This window comes from Ctenocephalides felis, unplaced genomic scaffold (assembly GCF_003426905.1).
Source record: "Ctenocephalides felis isolate EL2017-DRISC unplaced genomic scaffold, ASM342690v1 CF-g0.4_SCAFFOLD_01170, whole genome shotgun sequence".
NCBI lineage: Eukaryota > Metazoa > Arthropoda > Insecta > Siphonaptera > Pulicidae > Ctenocephalides > Ctenocephalides felis.
In genome coordinates this window covers 17379600-17401366 of record NW_020537324.1, presented here as the reverse complement: position 1 = coordinate 17401366, position 21767 = coordinate 17379600, and the positions used below count along the sequence as shown (strand labels likewise).

The 21767-nt window shown below is 30.7% G+C and overlaps 1 protein-coding gene across 1 annotated transcript in view; it reads left to right on the top strand.

The window, feature by feature from the left end:
• Positions 1-21767, top strand: part of LOC113366928 (probable G-protein coupled receptor 158) — a 156657-nt gene that overhangs the window by 121522 nt on the left and 13368 nt on the right. Inside the window, 2 exon segments of the mRNA XM_026608570.1 lie at positions 14164-14266; positions 19262-19282. Coding sequence (XP_026464355.1) covers positions 14164-14266; positions 19262-19282 — 124 coding nt within the window.

Genomic DNA, 21767 nt, shown 5'->3' with positions numbered 1-21767 from the left:
TGAATATTTTTTAGCTATAAGCGTTTAACTGTTTCAAACTTAAAAATTTCAACTCGTTTTTTGCATATATCTCGCGAACGGTAAGAGGTATCTTAAAAATTCTTATACTGGGTTAAAGATCTTTTGATTTAGAATATTTCACCTGGAGACATCAATATCCTACGATGAATTGTTCAAAAGTTATAAGCGCTTAAAGATTTCCTTAGTAAAAAACGCTCAAAAATGGACGAAAAATTTGTTAGTTTTTTTTTAATTTTCACAGGCTTCCCGGGCACGTAGAAGCTTCAATGAAACGTCAGATGAATCGTCTTGTGGGCTAGAATAACGTGAAAAAAACGACATTTTAATATTCTCAACGGTTGCCGAATAAATGAGAAAAAACTGAAATTATAGCATGATGCTAGGTCATGAATTGTCTTTTTTGTGGGGAAAAAAAATTGCGTCCGATTTTGATGATTTTCGCACCGTAGGTACCCTATGACCTCAGGAAGATGCTGTTAAAAATTTTGATCGTACTTCAAATAGTTTTCGAGAAAAACGCATTTTTATCATTTGAATGATAATGAAAAAAATCGTTTTTTGCAAATATCTCGGGAACGGTTGGAGCTATCGTCAAAATTTTTGCACCAGCAGATACATATTTAGATACGCATATTTCATTCATATACATCATGATGCTATGTTGAATATTTTTTAGCTATAAGCGTTTAACTGTTTCAAACTTAAAAATTTCAACTCGTTTTTTGCATATATCTCGCGAACGGTAAGAGGTATCTTAAAATTTCATACTGGGTTAAAGATCTTTTGATTTAGAATATTTCACCTGGAGACATCAATATCCTACGATGAATTGTTCAAAAGTTATAAGCGCTTAAAGATTTCCTTAGTAAAAAACGCTCAAAAATGGACGAAAAATTTGTTAGTTTTTTTTAATTTTCACAGGCTTCCCGGGCACGTAGAAGCTTCAATGAAACGTCAGATGAATCGTCTTGTGGGCTAGAATAACGTGAAAAAAACGACATTTTAATATTCTCAACGGTTGCCGAATAAATGAGAAAAAACTGAAATTATAGCATGATGCTAGGGTCATGAATTGTCTTTTTTTGTGGGGAAAAAAAATTGCGTCCGATTTTGATGATTTTCGCACCGTAGGTACCCTATGACCTCAGGAAGATGCTGTTAAAAAATTTTGATCGTACTTCAAATAGTTTTCGAGAAAAACGCATTTTTATCATTTGAATGATAATGAAAAAAATCGTTTTTGCAAATATCTCGGGAACGGTTGGAGCTATCGTCAAAATTTTTGCACCAGCAGACATATTTTAGATACGCATATTTCATTCATATACATCATGATGCTATGTTGAATATTTTTTTAGCTATAAGCGTTTAACTGTTTCAAACTTAAAAATTTCAACTCGTTTTTTGCATATATCTCGCGAACGGTAAGAGGTATCTTAAAAATTCTTATACTGGGTTAAAGATCTTTTGATTTAGAATATTTCACCTGGAGACATCAATATCCTACGATGAATTGTTCAAAAGTTATAAGCGCTTAAAGATTTCCTTAGTAAAAAACGCTCAAAAATGGACGAAAAATTTGTTAGTTTTTTTTAATTTTCACAGGCTTCCCGGGCACGTAGAAGCTTCAATGAAACGTCAGATGAATCGTCTTGTGGGCTAGAATAACGTGAAAAAAACGACATTTTAATATTCTCAACGGTTGCCGAATAAATGAGAAAAAACTGAAATTATAGCATGATGCTAGGGTCATGAATTGTCTTTTTTTGTGGGGAAAAAAAATTGCGTCCGATTTTGATGATTTTCGCACCGTAGGTACCCTATGACCTCAGGAAGATGCTGTTAAAAATTTTGATCGTACTTCAAATAGTTTTCGAGAAAAACGCATTTTTATCATTTGAATGATAATGAAAAAAAATCGTTTTTTGCAAATATCGGGAACGGTTGGAGCTATCGTCAAAATTTTCGCACCAGCAGATACATATTTTAGATACGCATATTTCATTCATATACATCATGATGCTATGTTGAATATTTTTTAGCTATAAGCGTTTAACTGTTTCAAACTTAAAATTTCAACTCGTTTTTTGCATATATTCGCGAACGGTAAGAGGTATCTTAAAAATTCTTATACTGGGTTAAAGATCTTTTGATTTAGAATATTTCACCTGGAGACATCAATATCCTACGATGAATTGTTCAAAAGTTATAAGCGCTTAAAGATTTCCTTAGTAAAAAACGCTCAAAAATGGACGAAAAATTTGTTAGTTTTTTTTAATTTTCACAGGCTTCCCGGGCACGTAGAAGCTTCAATGAAACGTCAGATGAATCGTCTTGTGGGCTAGAATAACGTGAAAAAAACGACATTTTAATATTCTCAACGGTTGCCGAATAAATGAGAAAAAACTGAAATTATAGCATGATGCTAGGGTCATGAATTGTCTTTTTTTGTGGGGGAAAAAAATTGCGTCCGATTTTGATGATTTTCGCACCGTAGGTACCCTATGACCTCAGGAAGATGCTGTTAAAAAATTTTGATCGTACTTCAAATAGTTTTCGAGAAAAACGCATTTTTATCATTTGAATGATAAAAAAATCGTTTTTTGCAAATATCTCGGGAACGGTTGGAGCTATCGTCAAAATTTTCGCACCAGCAGATACATATTTTAGATACGCATATTTCATTCATATACATCATGATGCTATGTTGAATATTTTTTTAGCTATAAGCGTTTAACTGTTTCAAACTTAAAAATTTCAACTCGTTTTTTGCATATATCTCGCGAACGGTAAGAGGTATCTTAAAAATTCTTATACTGGGTTAAAGATCTTTTGATTTAGAATATTTCACCTGGAGACATCAATATCCTACGATGAATTGTTCAAAAGTTATAAGCGCTTAAAGATTTCCTTAGTAAAAAACGCTCAAAAATGGACGAAAAATTTGTTAGTTTTTTTTAATTTTCACAGGCTTCCCGGGCACGTAGAAGCTTCAATGAAACGTCAGATGAATCGTCTTGTGGGCTAGAATAACGTGAAAAAAACGACATTTTAATATTCTCAACGGTTGCCGAATAAATGAGAAAAAACTGAAATTATAGCATGATGCTAGGGTCATGAATTGTCTTTTTTTGTGGGGAAAAAAAAATTGCGTCCGATTTTGATGATTTTCGCACCGTAGGTACCCTATGACCTCAGGAAGATGCTGTTAAAAAATTTTGATCGTACTTCAATAGTTTTCGAGAAAAACGCATTTTTATCATTTGAATGATAATGAAAAAAAATCGTTTTTTGCAAATATCTCGGGAACGGTTGGAGCTATCGTCAAAATTTTTGCACCAGCAGATACATATTTTAGATACGCATATTTCATTCATATACATCATGATGCTATGTTGAATATTTTTTTAGCTATAAGCGTTTAACTGTTTCAAACTTAAAAATTTCAACTCGTTTTTTGCATATATCTCGCGAACGGTAAGAGGTATCTTAAAAATTCTTATACTGGGTTAAAGATCTTTTGATTTAGAATATTTCACCTGGAGACATCAATATCCTACGATGAATTGTTCAAAAGTTATAAGCGCTTAAAGATTTCCTTAGTAAAAAACGCTCAAAAATGGACGAAAAATTTGTTAGTTTTTTTTAATTTTCACAGGCTTCCCGGGCACGTAGAAGCTTCAATGAAACGTCAGATGAATCGTCTTGTGGGCTAGAATAACGTGAAAAAAACGACATTTTAATATTCTCAACGGTTGCCGAATAAATGAGAAAAAACTGAAATTATAGCATGATGCTAGGGTCATGAATTGTCTTTTTTTGTGGGGAAAAAAATTGCGTCCGATTTTGATGATTTTCGCACCGTAGGTACCCTATGACCTCAGGAAGATGCTGTTAAAAAATTTTGATCGTACTTCAAATAGTTTTCGAGAAAAACGCATTTTTATCATTTGAATGATAATGAAAAAAAATCGTTTTTTGCAAATATCTCGGGAACGGTTGGAGCTATCGTCAAAATTTTTGCACCAGCAGATACATATTTTAGATACGCATATTTCATTCATATACATCATGATGCTATGTGAATATTTTTTTAGCTATAAGCGTTTAACTGTTTCAAACTTAAAATTTCAACTCGTTTTTTGCATATATCTCGCGAACGGTAAGAGGTATCTTAAAAATTCTTATACTGGGTTAAAGATCTTTTGATTTAGAATATTTCACCTGGAGACATCAATATCCTACGATGAATTGTTCAAAAGTTATAAGCGCTTAAAGATTTCCTTAGTAAAAACGCTCAAAAATGGACGAAAAATTTGTTAGTTTTTTTTAATTTTCACAGGCTTCCCGGGCACGTAGAAGCTTCAATGAAACGTCAGATGAATCGTCTTGTGGGCTAGAATAACGTGAAAAAAACGACATTTTAATATTCTCAACGGTTGCCGAATAAATGAGAAAAAACTGAAATTATAGCATGATGCTAGGGTCATGAATTGTCTTTTTTTGTGGGGAAAAAAAAATTGCGTCCGATTTTGATGATTTTCGCACCGTAGGTACCCTATGACCTCAGGAAGATGCTGTTAAAAAATTTTGATCGTACTTCAAATAGTTTTCGAGAAAAACGCATTTTTATCATTTGAATGATAATGAAAAAAAATCGTTTTTTGCAAATATCTCGGGAACGGTTGGAGCTATCGTCAAAATTTTTGCACCAGCAGATACATATTTTAGATACGCATATTTCATTCATATACATCATGATGCTATGTTGAATATTTTTTTAGCTATAAGCGTTTAACTGTTTCAACACTTAAAAATTTCAATCGTTTTTTGCATATATCTCGCGAACGGTAAGAGGTATCTTAAAAAATTCTTATACTGGGTTAAAGATCTTTTGATTTAGAATATTTCACCTGGAGACATCAATATCCTACGATGAATTGTTCAAAAGTTATAAGCGCTTAAAGATTTCCTAGTAAAAAACGCTCAAAAAATGGACGAAAAATTTGTTAGTTTTTTTTAATTTCACAGGCTTCCCGGGCACGTAGAAGCTTCAATGAAACGTCAGATGAATCGTCTTGTGGGCTAGAATAACGTGAAAAAACGACATTTTAATATTCTCAACGGTTGCCGAATAAATGAGAAAAAACTGAAATTATAGCATGATGCTAGGGTCATGAATTGTCTTTTTTGTGGGGAAAAAAAAATTGCGTCCGATTTTGATGATTTTCGCACCGTAGGTACCCTATGACCTCAGGAAGATGCTGTTAAAAAATTTTGATCGTACTTCAAATAGTTTTCGAGAAAAACGCATTTTTATCATTTGAATGATAATGAAAAAAAATCGTTTTTTGCAAATATCTCGGGAACGGTTGGAGCTATCGTCAAAATTTTCGCACAGCAGATACATATTTTAGATACGCATATTTCATTCATATACATCATGATGCTATGTTGAAATTTTTTTAGCTATAAGCGTTTAACTGTTTCAAACTTAAAAATTTCAACTCGTTTTTTGCATATATCTCGCGAACGGTAAGAGGTATCTTAAAAATTCTTATACTGGGTTAAAGATCTTTTGATTTAGAATATTTCACCTGGGAGACATCAATATCCTACGATGAATTGTTCAAAAGTTATAAGCGCTTAAAGATTTCCTTAGTAAAAAACGCTCAAAAATGGACGAAAAATTGTTAGTTTTTTTTAATTTTCACAGGCTTCCGGGCACGTAGAAGCTTCAATGAAACGTCAGATGAATCGTCTTGTGGGCTAGAATAACGTGAAAAAAACGACATTTTAATATTCTCAACGGTTGCCGAATAAATGAGAAAAAACTGAAATTATAGCATGATGCTAGGGTCATGAATTGTCTTTTTTTGTGGGGAAAAAAAATTGCGTCCGATTTTGATGATTTTCGCACCGTAGGTACCCTATGACCTCAGGAAGATGCTGTTAAAAAATTTGATCGTACTTCAAATAGTTTTCGAGAAAAACGCATTTTTATCATTTGAATGATAATAAAAAATCGTTTTTTGCAAATATCTCGGGAACGGTTGGAGCTATCGTCAAAATTTTCGCACCAGCAGATACATATTTTAGATACGCATATTTCATTCATATACATCATGATGCTATGTTGAATATTTTTTAGCTATAAGCGTTTAACTGTTTCAAACTTAAAAATTTCAACTCGTTTTTTGCATATATCTCGCGAACGGTAAGAGGTATCTTAAAAATTCTTATACTGGGTTAAAGATCTTTTGATTTAGAATATTTCACCTGGAGACATCAATATCCTACGATGAATTGTTCAAAAGTTATAAGCGCTTAAAGATTTCCTTAGTAAAAAACGCTCAAAAATGGACGAAAAATTTGTTAGTTTTTTTAATTTTCACAGGCTTCCCGGGCACGTAGAAGCTTCAATGAAACGTCAGATGAATCGTCTTGTGGGCTAGAATAACGTGAAAGAAACGACATTTTAATATTCTCAACGGTTGCCGAATAAATGAGAAAAAACTGAAATTATAGCATGATGCTAGGGTCATGAATTGTCTTTTTTGTGGGGAAAAAAAATTGCGTCCGATTTTGATGATTTTCGCACCGTAGGTACCCTATGACCTCAGGAAGATGCTGTTAAAAAATTTTGATCGTACTTCAAATAGTTTTCGAGAAAAACGCATTTTTATCATTTGAATGATAATGAAAAAAAATCGTTTTTTGCAAATATCTCGGGAACGGTTGGAGCTATCGTCAAAATTTTTGCACCAGCAGATACATATTTTAGATACGCATATTTCATTCATATACATCATGATGCTATGTTGAATATTTTTTTAGCTATAAGCGTTTAACTGTTTCAAACTTAAAAATTTCAACTCGTTTTTTGCATATATCTCGCGAACGGTAAGAGGTATCTTAAAAATTCTTATACTGGGTTAAAGATCTTTTGATTTAGAATATTTCACCTGGAGACATCAATATCCTACGATGAATTGTTCAAAAGTTATAAGCGCTTAAAGATTTCCTTAGTAAAAAACGCTCAAAAATGGACGAAAAATTTGTTAGTTTTTTTTAATTTTCACAGGCTTCCCGGGCACGTAGAAGCTTCAATGAAACGTCAGATGAATCGTCTTGTGGGCTAGAATAACGTGAAAAAAACGACATTTTAATATTCTCAACGGTTGCCGAATAAATGAGAAAAAACTGAAATTATAGCATGATGCTAGGGTCATGAATTGTCTTTTTTTGTGGGGAAAAAAAATTGCGTCCGATTTTGATGATTTTCGCACCGTAGGTACCCTATGACCTCAGGAAGATGCTGTTAAAAAATTTGATCGTACTTCAAATAGTTTTCGAGAAAAACGCATTTTTATCATTTGAATGATAATGAAAAAAAATCGTTTTTTGCAAATATCTCGGGAACGGTTGGAGCTATCGTCAAAATTTTGCACCAGCAGATACATATTTTAGATACGCATATTTCATTCATATACATCATGATGCTATGTTGAATATTTTTTTAGCTATAAGCGTTTAACTGTTTCAAACTTAAAAATTTCAACTCGTTTTTTGCATATATCTCGCGAACGGTAAGAGGTATCTTAAAAATTCTTATACTGGGTTAAAGATCTTTTGATTTAGAATATTTCACCTGGAGACATCAATATCCTACGATGAATTGTTCAAAAGTTATAAGCGCTTAAAGATTTCCTTAGTAAAAAACGCTCAAAAATGGACGAAAAATTTGTTAGTTTTTTTTAATTTTCACAGGCTTCCCGGGCACGTAGAAGCTTCAATGAAACGTCAGATGAATCGTCTTGTGGGCTAGAATAACGTGAAAAAAACGACATTTTAATATTCTCAACGGTTGCCGAATAAATGAGAAAAAACTGAAATTATAGCATGATGCTAGGGTCATGAATTGTCTTTTTTGTGGGGAAAAAAAATTGCGTCCGATTTTGATGATTTTCGCACCGTAGGTACCCTATGACCTCAGGAAGATGCTGTTAAAAAATTTTGATCGTACTTCAAATAGTTTTCGAGAAAAACGCATTTTTATCATTTGAATGATAATGAAAAAAAATCGTTTTTTGCAAATATCTCGGGAACGGTTGGAGCTATCGTCAAAATTTTTGCACCAGCAGATACATATTTTAGATACGCATATTTCATTCATATACATCATGATGCTATGTTGAATATTTTTTTAGCTATAAGCGTTTAACTGTTTCAAACTTAAAAATTTCAACTCGTTTTTTGCATATATCTCGCGAACGGTAAGAGGTATCTTAAAAATTCTTATACTGGGTTAAAGATCTTTTGATTTAGAATATTTCACCTGGAGACATCAATATCCTACGATGAATTGTTCAAAAGTTATAAGCGCTTAAAGATTTCCTTAGTAAAAAACGCTCAAAAATGGACGAAAAATTTGTTAGTTTTTTTTAATTTTCACAGGCTTCCCGGGCACGTAGAAGCTTCAATGAAACGTCAGATGAATCGTCTTGTGGGCTAGAATAACGTGAAAAAAACGACATTTTAATATTCTCAACGGTTGCCGAATAAATGAGAAAAAACTGAAATTATAGCATGATGCTAGGGTCATGAATTGTCTTTTTTTGTGGGGAAAAAAAAATTGCGTCCGATTTTGATGATTTTCGCACCGTAGGTACCCTATGACCTCAGGAAGATGCTGTTAAAAAATTTTGATCGTACTTCAAATAGTTTTCGAGAAAAACGCATTTTTATCATTTGAATGATAATGAAAAAAAATCGTTTTTTGCAAATATCTCGGGAACGGTTGGAGCTATCGTCAAAATTTTCGCACCAGCAGATACATATTTTAGATACGCATATTTCATTCATATACATCATGATGCTATGTTGAATATTTTTTTAGCTATAAGCGTTTAACTGTTTCAAACTTAAAAATTTCAACTCGTTTTTTGCATATATCTCGCGAACGGTAAGAGGTATCTTAAAAATTCTTATACTGGGTTAAAGATCTTTTGATTTAGAATATTTCACCTGGAGACATCAATATCCTACGATGAATTGTTCAAAAGTTATAAGCGCTTAAAGATTTCCTTAGTAAAAAACGCTCAAAAATGGACGAAAAATTTGTTAGTTTTTTTTAATTTTCACAGGCTTCCCGGGCACGTAGAAGCTTCAATGAAACGTCAGATGAATCGTCTTGTGGGCTAGAATAACGTGAAAAAAACGACATTTTAATATTCTCAACGGTTGCCGAATAAATGAGAAAAAACTGAAATTATAGCATGATGCTAGGGTCATGAATTGTCTTTTTTTGTGGGGAAAAAAAATTGCGTCCGATTTTGATGATTTTCGCACCGTAGGTACCCTATGACCTCAGGAAGATGCTGTTAAAAAATTTTGATCGTACTTCAAATAGTTTTCGAGAAAAACGCATTTTTATCATTTGAATGATAATGAAAAAAAATCGTTTTTTGCAAATATCTCGGGAACGGTTGGAGCTATCGTCAAAATTTTTGCACCAGCAGATACATATTTTAGATACGCATATTTCATTCATATACATCATGATGCTATGTTGAATATTTTTTTAGCTATAAGCGTTTAACTGTTTCAAACTTAAAAATTTCAACTCGTTTTTTGCATATATCTCGCGAACGGTAAGAGGTATCTTAAAAATTCTTATACTGGGTTAAAGATCTTTTGATTTAGAATATTTCACCTGGAGACATCAATATCCTACGATGAATTGTTCAAAAGTTATAAGCGCTTAAAGATTTCCTTAGTAAAAAACGCTCAAAAATGGACGAAAAATTTGTTAGTTTTTTTTAATTTTCACAGGCTTCCCGGGCACGTAGAAGCTTCAATGAAACGTCAGATGAATCGTCTTGTGGGCTAGAATAACGTGAAAAAAACGACATTTTAATATTCTCAACGGTTGCCGAATAAATGAGAAAAAACTGAAATTATAGCATGATGCTAGGGTCATGAATTGTCTTTTTTTGTGGGGAAAAAAAATTGCGTCCGATTTTGATGATTTTCGCACCGTAGGTACCCTATGACCTCAGGAAGATGCTGTTAAAAAATTTTGATCGTACTTCAAATAGTTTTCGAGAAAAACGCATTTTTATCATTTGAATGATAATGAAAAAAAATCGTTTTTTGCAAATATCTCGGGAACGGTTGGAGCTATCGTCAAAATTTTTGCACCAGCAGATACATATTTTAGATACGCATATTTCATTCATATACATCATGATGCTATGTTGAATATTTTTTTAGCTATAAGCGTTTAACTGTTTCAAACTTAAAAATTTCAACTCGTTTTTTGCATATATCTCGCGAACGGTAAGAGGTATCTTAAAAATTCTTATACTGGGTTAAAGATCTTTTGATTTAGAATATTTCACCTGGAGACATCAATATCCTACGATGAATTGTTCAAAAGTTATAAGCGCTTAAAGATTTCCTTAGTAAAAAACGCTCAAAAATGGACGAAAAATTTGTTAGTTTTTTTTAATTTTCACAGGCTTCCCGGGCACGTAGAAGCTTCAATGAAACGTCAGATGAATCGTCTTGTGGGCTAGAATAACGTGAAAAAAACGACATTTTAATATTCTCAACGGTTGCCGAATAAATGAGAAAAAACTGAAATTATAGCATGATGCTAGGGTCATGAATTGTCTTTTTTGTGGGGAAAAAAAATTGCGTCCGATTTTGATGATTTTCGCACCGTAGGTACCCTATGACCTCAGGAAGATGCTGTTAAAAAATTTTGATCGTACTTCAAATAGTTTTCGAGAAAAACGCATTTTTATCATTTGAATGATAATGAAAAAAAATCGTTTTTTGCAAATATCTCGGGAACGGTTGGAGCTATCGTCAAAATTTTTGCACCAGCAGATACATATTTTAGATACGCATATTTCATTCATATACATCATGATGCTATGTTGAATATTTTTTTAGCTATAAGCGTTTAACTGTTTCAAACTTAAAAATTTCAACTCGTTTTTTGCATATATCTCGCGAACGGTAAGAGGTATCTTAAAAATTCTTATACTGGGTTAAAGATCTTTTGATTTAGAATATTTCACCTGGAGACATCAATATCCTACGATGAATTGTTCAAAAGTTATAAGCGCTTAAAGATTTCCTTAGTAAAAAACGCTCAAAAATGGACGAAAAATTTGTTAGTTTTTTTTAATTTTCACAGGCTTCCCGGGCACGTAGAAGCTTCAATGAAACGTCAGATGAATCGTCTTGTGGGCTAGAATAACGTGAAAAAAACGACATTTTAATATTCTCAACGGTTGCCGAATAAATGAGAAAAAACTGAAATTATAGCATGATGCTAGGGTCATGAATTGTCTTTTTTTGTGGGGAAAAAAAATTGCGTCCGATTTTGATGATTTTCGCACCGTAGGTACCCTATGACCTCAGGAAGATGCTGTTAAAAAATTTTGATCGTACTTCAAATAGTTTTCGAGAAAAACGCATTTTTATCATTTGAATGATAATGAAAAAAAATCGTTTTTTGCAAATATCTCGGGAACGGTTGGAGCTATCGTCAAAATTTTTGCACCAGCAGATACATATTTTAGATACGCATATTTCATTCATATACATCATGATGCTATGTTGAATATTTTTTTAGCTATAAGCGTTTAACTGTTTCAAACTTAAAAATTTCAACTCGTTTTTTGCATATATCTCGCGAACGGTAAGAGGTATCTTAAAAATTCTTATACTGGGTTAAAGATCTTTTGATTTAGAATATTTCACCTGGAGACATCAATATCCTACGATGAATTGTTCAAAAGTTATAAGCGCTTAAAGATTTCCTTAGTAAAAAACGCTCAAAAATGGACGAAAAATTTGTTAGTTTTTTTTAATTTTCACAGGCTTCCCGGGCACGTAGAAGCTTCAATGAAACGTCAGATGAATCGTCTTGTGGGCTAGAATAACGTGAAAAAAACGACATTTTAATATTCTCAACGGTTGCCGAATAAATGAGAAAAAACTGAAATTATAGCATGATGCTAGGGTCATGAATTGTCTTTTTTTGTGGGGAAAAAAAAATTGCGTCCGATTTTGATGATTTTCGCACCGTAGGTACCCTATGACCTCAGGAAGATGCTGTTAAAAAATTTTGATCGTACTTCAAATAGTTTTCGAGAAAAACGCATTTTTATCATTTGAATGATAATGAAAAAAAATCGTTTTTTGCAAATATCTCGGGAACGGTTGGAGCTATCGTCAAAATTTTTGCACCAGCAGATACATATTTTAGATACGCATATTTCATTCATATACATCATGATGCTATGTTGAATATTTTTTAGCTATAAGCGTTTAACTGTTTCAAACTTAAAAATTTCAACTCGTTTTTTGCATATATCTCGCGAACGGTAAGAGGTATCTTAAAAATTCTTATACTGGGTTAAAGATCTTTTGATTTAGAATATTTCACCTGGAGACATCAATATCCTACGATGAATTGTTCAAAAGTTATAAGCGCTTAAAGATTTCCTTAGTAAAAAACGCTCAAAAATGGACGAAAAATTTGTTAGTTTTTTTTAATTTTCACAGGCTTCCCGGGCACGTAGAAGCTTCAATGAAACGTCAGATGAATCGTCTTGTGGGCTAGAATAACGTGAAAAAAACGACATTTTAATATTCTCAACGGTTGCCGAATAAATGAGAAAAAACTGAAATTATAGCATGATGCTAGGGTCATGAATTGTCTTTTTTTGTGGGGAAAAAAAAATTGCGTCCGATTTTGATGATTTTCGCACCGTAGGTACCCTATGACCTCAGGAAGATGCTGTTAAAAAATTTTGATCGTACTTCAAATAGTTTTCGAGAAAAACGCATTTTTATCATTTGAATGATAATGAAAAAAAATCGTTTTTTGCAAATATCTCGGGAACGGTTGGAGCTATCGTCAAAATTTTTGCACCAGCAGATACATATTTTAGATACGCATATTTCATTCATATACATCATGATGCTATGTTGAATATTTTTTTAGCTATAAGCGTTTAACTGTTTCAAACTTAAAAATTTCAACTCGTTTTTTGCATATATCTCGCGAACGGTAAGAGGTATCTTAAAAATTCTTATACTGGGTTAAAGATCTTTTGATTTAGAATATTTCACCTGGAAACATCAATATCCTACGATGATTTGTTCAAAAGTTATAAGCGCTTAAAGATTTCCTTAGTAAAAAACGCTCAAAAATGGACGAAAAATTTGTTAGTTTTTAAGATCATTATCGGTGATCTTAAGAAAAACTAAATGCTTATATAATTAACAAGTTGTTTTGTATCTGATGTATGGAAACTGTATAGTCAAATCTTAATGTTATAAATTTCTATATGAATAATGTATTCATTAGATTTTTGTAGACTCAGCTGACTATACATTTTAAAGCCCAGCAAGAAGGCTATTTTAAATTTGGAAAAAGCGATAATATCTATTTGCAGTCTACAAATAAGTAAAAATTTATTTTATATTTTCTTTTTCTTTATATTTATACTGCCCTTACTAGACGTGGTTTTTAAATTTATTCCGTTTGTACTTCATGAATAATTTATTTAATGTCTCAGGTACATAGGTGTTCAAACAAATATAAAACTAAGTGTAGGTGTCACTTTGCAGGTGTAGGTGGAATTTAAAACAAGCTGCAAAACCTGTCTGACATGTGCATATAATTGACTATAATAATAATAAGAATTATAAACAAAATTTGTGCTTTTCTCATAATTAGTCTAGTCTATAGGTAGTCTAAAGAAACGACTAATCGGCGCAATAGTCAACGCAAATCCTTATCGAGTTACAGCAAATGGATTTTAAATTTCTGGAATCTTTTATCTTTAATTTAATTTACAAATTTATTATAATTTAATTTTTCAACTATATTCGCTAAAAGATTTACTAAAAGTCTATTTAGGATAGTTGCAAATATATTGTTGAATAAAAAAACTGGAATCGGTACAGCCATCGTAGGGAAAACTTTTGGCCGACATAAAAACCCACATACATACTACTTACAATTTTGGTTTCAAACAATTTAGAATGACTTGAAACTGAGATTTGTCAATTCTTTCGGGAGAATAATAATAATTTATATCATTTTATTTCCAGACTTTACACCCAGCTAGAAATCCTAAGGACAAAGGCGCTCCGTGCTGACATAAGCAAAAGGCGGGCCGGTTGTAAAGCAGCTCACAGAAGATTTTCATTACAAGTAAGTTCTATTTAGACTTTCTCTATTGTCTACACAGATTTACATAACTGCCTTGTTTTAACGATCCGACCAATTTGAATAATTAGTTAACTAAAACAAAACAAAAAACGTTCGCCGGAAGTTAATTGGATTTTTATATATTTTTTTAAATTCATAAAGAGGAATTTTTTTGCAATCCTCGGGAAAATACTTTTGAAACATAGTAAGCTACATAAATATGTTTACGTGCCGTTCTATGAATTTAATTACTGAAGTCACAAAAATGGATTGTTAATATTATGACATATTTACTATATATTTTTTTTAAATTCATAAAGCTATCATGGTATGTTGATTTTTTGGACCTATTCGGTTTAAATGCGTTGATATAAATTTAATTATGCAGTAATATAAATTTAATTACTGAAGTCACAAATATGGATTGTTAATATTATGACATATTTACTATATATATTTATTAAAATTCATGAAGAGAAAATTTTCTGCAATCCTTGTGAAAAATACAGATAAGCATAGCAGCATAATTAAGCTACTATAGCTACTATGGTATGTTGATTTTTTGAAACCAATTTGGTTTGAATACGTTGACATTCAGTAATATAAATTTAATTATTGAAGTCAATTATAGATTGTTAATATTATGACATATTTACTTGTTTTAAATTCATAAAGAGGAATTCTGCAATCCTTGTGGAAAATACTGATGAGGCTTACTATCATATTTTAGCTACAAGAACAACTATCGTATGTTGATTCTTTGGATCTATTTGGTTTAAATGCGTTGACATGCAATTTATTCAAATTCAATTACTTAAGTCACAAATGTGGATTGTTAATATTATGACATATATACTTTATATTTTTTTTAATTCATAAATAGAAAATTTTCTGATTCTCCAAAAAAATGAAGATTTTTTCGACCTATTTGGTTTAAATCTTTTGACATACAGTTCTATAAATTTAACTACTGATGTGACAAATATGAATTGTTGATTTTATAACATTTTTACTAATCTCTTATCTCAAACTTGTGATAATTTTCACGGTTTCTGATTATATCTTGCATACTGTATAAAAAAATCTGCAAATGAAATCGGAATGTGCATTCGAAAGTATTGAATGGGACTATTTATTTTTTCTGTCTTATAATTTTACAGTAGAAAAACTTGTTATCATGTGAGGATTAGTTATATCCCAAAATTGATAAAGAACAAGTATTCATTTCTAATAAAAAATTAGTTCTCATATGTCCATTATCAAAAATAAGTAATGGAAAATTAGTTTCTCCCATATATTAGACAGCTCGGAGCTTGTTGTAACAGATATTTTCTTTTAATGTAATATGTCTTGAGAACCACTGGATATATTTCTATAAAATAAAGCTAGATAGATGTTTTAACTATTTCTCTTCCAAAAGATGTAAAAATTATTTCAAAACTATTGTTTATTATTTCACAAATAAGCATTTTCTAGAAGAAGAACTTTCCCCGTATTTGGGGGTAGTTGTAGCATATACCGGGGCAAGTAGTAATGACAAAAAAAATTACAATAATACCTTTGACAATTTATTCCTAGCTTATTTTTAAGAAAATTGACATGTTTCTAATGAATTCTTTTCATACATCTTTGCAAACTATAATTAATACAAATAAAATATATATTGACTTCTGTAACCACAAAATATATATTGACTTCTTCACAATTATTATCATAATACAAATAAAGATACAGAGCCTACAGTGTTTGGGGCTAGTTGTAACAAATACCGAGGCAAGTAGTAACGGCAAATTACAATAATGCCTCTGATAATTTTTATTTTACCTATTGAAAATGACGCATCTGCTCAGTTCTAAATCGGCCAGAAAATCAGTCTCCTATTGATAAAAGCCTGTTACTACTTACCCATGTTATAATAAACTTCTAGCATTCCTAATTGGAGAGTATTACTTTTATTAATTATATATTTATTTTTGCTACATTTTGTTATTAAATTGTTTAATTGTATTAAAACCAATTGCGTCAATAAGTTAATACCTAGTTACTACAATTTTGAGACTCAAACAATATATTTTTACGTTTGCAATTTGAAGATTAATATTGAAGTTTTTTTTTAATTTAATTTTTAATTTAATGTTTGCTATCCGCAGCAGAATTGCGCGCAAACAAATGAATAAAATTACAAAATTAATGAAAATCAAATTACCTACAAGTTTCACATTTCCATCATAACTTCTATCATTTTATATTTAAGCTTGTAATTAGTCGAAGAAACGACTAGAGTCGAAATTACGCAAAAATATCACGAACAATATTGCCGTAATTTTGCATATATTTCTGCTGGCGCACATTTCGCAATTAATTTTCTTGTTCAAATAACAAATTCTAAATTCAGCAAGGCGTATCAATTGTCAAAACTAATTAATATTGTTTATTTGCATTGCTTACACAGAACGCAGGGGTTAAGTGATGTTTTATTTTATTATATGTTTGAATGTTTTCATTAATTACCTCTAGAGGGCATGTTATATTTCAAAAGACTATTCAAGCTCGTTATTCGTTGTTTGAAATTTGCTATTGAATAAAATTGTAAATATTATGTCTCCAGCATTTCTCCAGTATTTTGACCGGTAGCTTGATATATTTTACCTATCCGTTGTTTCAGAATGTTTGCTTTCTCTTTATATAAATAGATTGGAATATCATTATATTTCATGTTAAATCAACAGTCTTCTTTGAGATCCTTAACCCGAAAGACCCTTATGAAACCTTGTAGTACAATTTGTACACATGTATAAATATATATATATATATATATATATATATGTGTGTGTGTGTGTGTGTGTGTGTGTGTATGTGTGTGTGTGTGTGTGTGTGTTTACTATATAAATAAAATATTACTAACGTAATTCCTCCAACCATGATAAGACAAGTTTTGACTGGGAAAAATACATTTACTTGAGTTAACTATAGAAATATGAAAAAATTAATAAAAATTGATTGAACAGATTTTGCAATTGTCAAAATCAAATTGAAATTTCTGACACTGAAATTGGGCATTGAAATTAGCATCTTTTCGTTACATAATTTCTTCGCTGACATTAATAGATCTAGCAAATATATTATATTTTTCATTTGTTTCATCATTTGCGATTATTTGCACTACAATTATTTATGGGGGACGGGATAAGATATTCTTCCGATCCTGACATTTTTATTAACTCACAATTTATATCTATTTAACCTTAAAAAGTTTTGACATAACACTGGATATTTGAACAATATGCTTCACGCTTTCGGTGACGTGTGCACGTATGAAGCACGCTTTTGGTGACGTACGCACCTATAAGGTCACGCATACAAAGAAGCTTCGCTCAAATACGACCAATCAGAGTCGACCCGTATAGAAATCATATCAACGAGAGCGAATGACTCTCACTTCAGCTTGGCGTAACAATTTCCGTTGCATTTGTACGGATTTACACCCATGTGGCATCTAAAGAGGTTTTACTTCAAAATTGTGATATAAGAGTATTTTCACCATAGGGTAGAACGACTGGACTTGAATGGTGTTCCGGGTTCGAGCAAACCTGTTTTCAATAAAAATATTTGCCCTATTACAAAAATTGTAATTTTAATATATCATACAGAAATGTGTGGACTGGGTTGCCATCAGACTAGTATTAGGACAAATCAACACAACGGCATATAAGACTATTAAGTTCTAATTGCTGTTCCAAGATTTAAAAAAATATATATTTTGGCCATGTCTGTTACTCAAATTTTACATCATACTTTTCTACTTTATTTATATTTTTATATCATGCATTTGTGATTAATTTAATCCTGAAATATTTAATCCTGCTGGGCTAGTTAGTAGCCTCTAGTTTGCGCAGTGTTCAAATATTATTATACTCATCCTGATTTATCAAAGGATTGTCTTAACTGTTTTGCTACGGGTCAAATAATAATGATATGTAGTTTGAGTTTGGCTAAATCTCGCCATTATGGAAATATGTATAATTGTACAGTAAACAATAAACTGCATTCGGAACAGCCTCGGCGCATGGCGCTGAATGCATTTAACTCATGACCACCGAATTAACCCAGTTGTGCCGAATATCGTTATTTAGATTCCTTGGTCACTATAACATTTACATTTTGCATCAGACTAACCCAATTCGAGTGACTGGGTTTCTTGCACATTAAGTATAGTGTTGACTTAGACTATAATTTTATAGATGACCAGAGGAAGTATAATTAATTTTATAGGCATTGATATTGGATGTGTTGGTTTAAGAAAGCAATTAGAAAAAAATTGATTTTTTTAATAATACAATTTACAATTGATCTGATTCGAGTGATTGGGTATCTTGTACATCGATATTGACAAACACAATCAATTTATCATATTTATTCATATTTTCTTAGCAACGATAATGAATGTTTTGGTTTAATCAAGTATCCAATTAAACAACACATAAATATGGATTTTTAGTGAAATGTTTTAATTCCAGTTCTCATATATAGGTATCATGGGAGTTTACCCACGTTTACTACTAAGTTTTAGTGGATTGCATGTAGAATTAGCGTTGTTCCCAATAAACCACTTATATATAGAGCCTAACTCTTGCCCTGAAACCACCCTTAGTGTAAGACATTTTTGGGTATGTCTATGTATCAAAATTTGATATCACCTACCAACCCTTGTTATTTTGTTACATAATATTACCTTATTCTTGCCCTGAAACCACACTTAATGTAAGATATTTCTGCGTATATCTATGTATCAAAATCCGTTAACACCTATCTGCCTCTGTTATTTAGTTAAATAATATAACCCAAAAATACTTGATTTTTATAAATCGAGTATTACTAGATACATTCACCCTTACCTATATATATTTTGTACCAATTTCTATCAAATGTGTTGTTATTAATGTGTGAAATTATTTTATTCAAATAATAATATGTTTTTATTTTTTCCTGTGTGCACAGAAAAAAGGAAGTAAAGAGAAGGTATGTACAATTTATTTTTATATATAGAATTGTATAATTATATAGTGGATTATATATTTTAACTATAATTGTATTTTAAGCTTACATTTATAATATGTAGGTACTACATATTATACCTGCTGGTATCTAATATTATATTATATACCTACTATACTACATATTATCTCTACTATTATGATATATACATAGCACATTCTACAAAATTGGCTAAAAATTAAAAATTTAGCTTTAGCTTAGTTTTAATGTGGTAGATATTTCTTCTCTCTTAAAAAAATTTTATTATATATTTATAATCATAGGATTCAGTTAATCAGTTAATCCTATGATTTTATATGTTCAACTGTCTCCAAAAATTTAATTTAATTTAATCCAAAATAGATTAAATAAATTTTTGGGAGAAAAATTAAAATAAATTTTAAGCATTTTTTTTGAATTGATATATATTTCGGAATTTTGAATAAACTTTACTGTAAGTTAAATTACAAAATTTATAAATAATATATTATTTATAATATATAACTTTGCTGTGTAGTTAAATTACATAATTTATAAATAATATATTATTTATAAATTTTGTAGTTTAACTTACAGTAACATTTTTTCAAATTTCTGAGATATATTCATCCAAAAAATTTCTTATAATTTATTTTAATATTTTCTACCAAAAAAATATTTTCTCTATTTTGGATTTATGGTTTCAAACTTTTGATGAATATAGTCATATAATACCACCCTATAATTATGGATGAAGTAAATTTAAAAAAAAAGTAAAAACATTTTGACTTTGCATATTAGCTTCTACTAATCGATGCATTAGACATTATGAATCAAGTTTATCATCATTTTCATAAAATGAAATAATATCCAAGAAGTAATTAATAGCAACATTTTTTTCTCAAAAAATTTCCTGAATTTGGTTCAAACTTAATGAATATCTACGAAGTAATAATTAGAAATAGATTTTTGATCAATTTGGTCAAGAGAGAGAGAGAGATCAATGAATATATGAATAAATAACAATAAGAAGTAATTATCATCGATTAATTTGTATTGAATCCGAATTAATTATTAGAAACGATTTTTTCATTAATTTTCTTAAATTTGATCCAAATTTTATGAATTCTGAAAGTATGTTTTTTGTAACAAACTTTCAAACGATTCAATTAAATTCAATAAATATCTGAAAAGTAAAAAAAAATACTTGAATGTGGTCCGAGTTTAATGAGTATCTATCATAAAAATTAATTATTAGCAACAATTGTTTCATACAATTTTATTTAATCAACAACTAATAACTTCAACTACTTTTCCAAATTTAGTTCCAATCCCTCGGCATGAATGTGGGCCGAACCTATTGAGTATCTAAGATGTACTCATTAGCTACGATTTTTTCATAAAATTTTATTTAATTGACAGTGAATTTCAACATATATTTTCCTAAATTTGGTCCAAAGCCCTCGGGGTGAGACCATCACGTGATGCTGAGGTCGATTACTGAAATCTCTAGCGCGTATTAACTTTTATATGTCCGCTTTATAAACAAAATTATTCCGCGCCCGTGCCATCTTCCATTAAATTATAAACGAGTCTAGGGAATAAACGCCTCTGACTATAACATAATAATAATATGACTTTACTCTGAAGTCACGTAATTTGTATATATGATATTCACAATGAGCATCTGTAAGCAAGTTCGCGCAAAGTGACGAGTAGGTCTAACAATGGGTCGGATGCGGGCGTTTTCAAAGGCGAAAAGTGGTAAATTGGTTTGAATATTGTTGTTTCAGTTCTTTGGAAAGTTTCTTATTTAACTCCACAATAATTGAATGAGATCAAAATATGTTATAATGATCAAACGTACTGTAATATCTCTCAAAATTCATCCTATTTGAGACCGCGTATAAGGCGCTACACATATTCAACATGTAAAGATCGAAGTCTTTTTTTAATATTTTTATTATTATTTCCAAATGAGCTTTAAATTGTATCTACAAATAATTAAGCTTAAATTAAAAATCTTCTGATAAAATTACCTTTTCAAGTGTAGCTTACATTTTTTTATAATTTTTACTTCCCGAAGTATAAATTTATGTTTCTGCCAGAAAAATCTATTCGTTAATGTTTTGTTTTCTTGACATTTTGAGCCATTCTAAATAATTTTAAAGCAAAAATGATAAGTGTATTTTATGTGTATATATATGAGCCAAAATTAGAAACTTTCATCGACGTTTTCCCAAGACCTGCTGAACCGATTTTAAATATATAAATGTCGTTCTATGAAACTGTTTAAAAACTTTTTGTGGCTTACTTTTGTGAGGTTAAAAACATCCAAAAAGTCATAGATATGTGTCCATGCTTTTCCACTCGCGTCAAAACACATTAACATTTTTCACTTCAATCTTTCTTAAATTATATTGTTTTGATCGACAACAAATCTAAGCAAAAAAAAATCTTTCTTGTCAAAAAGTTTGGATATATTTCCATC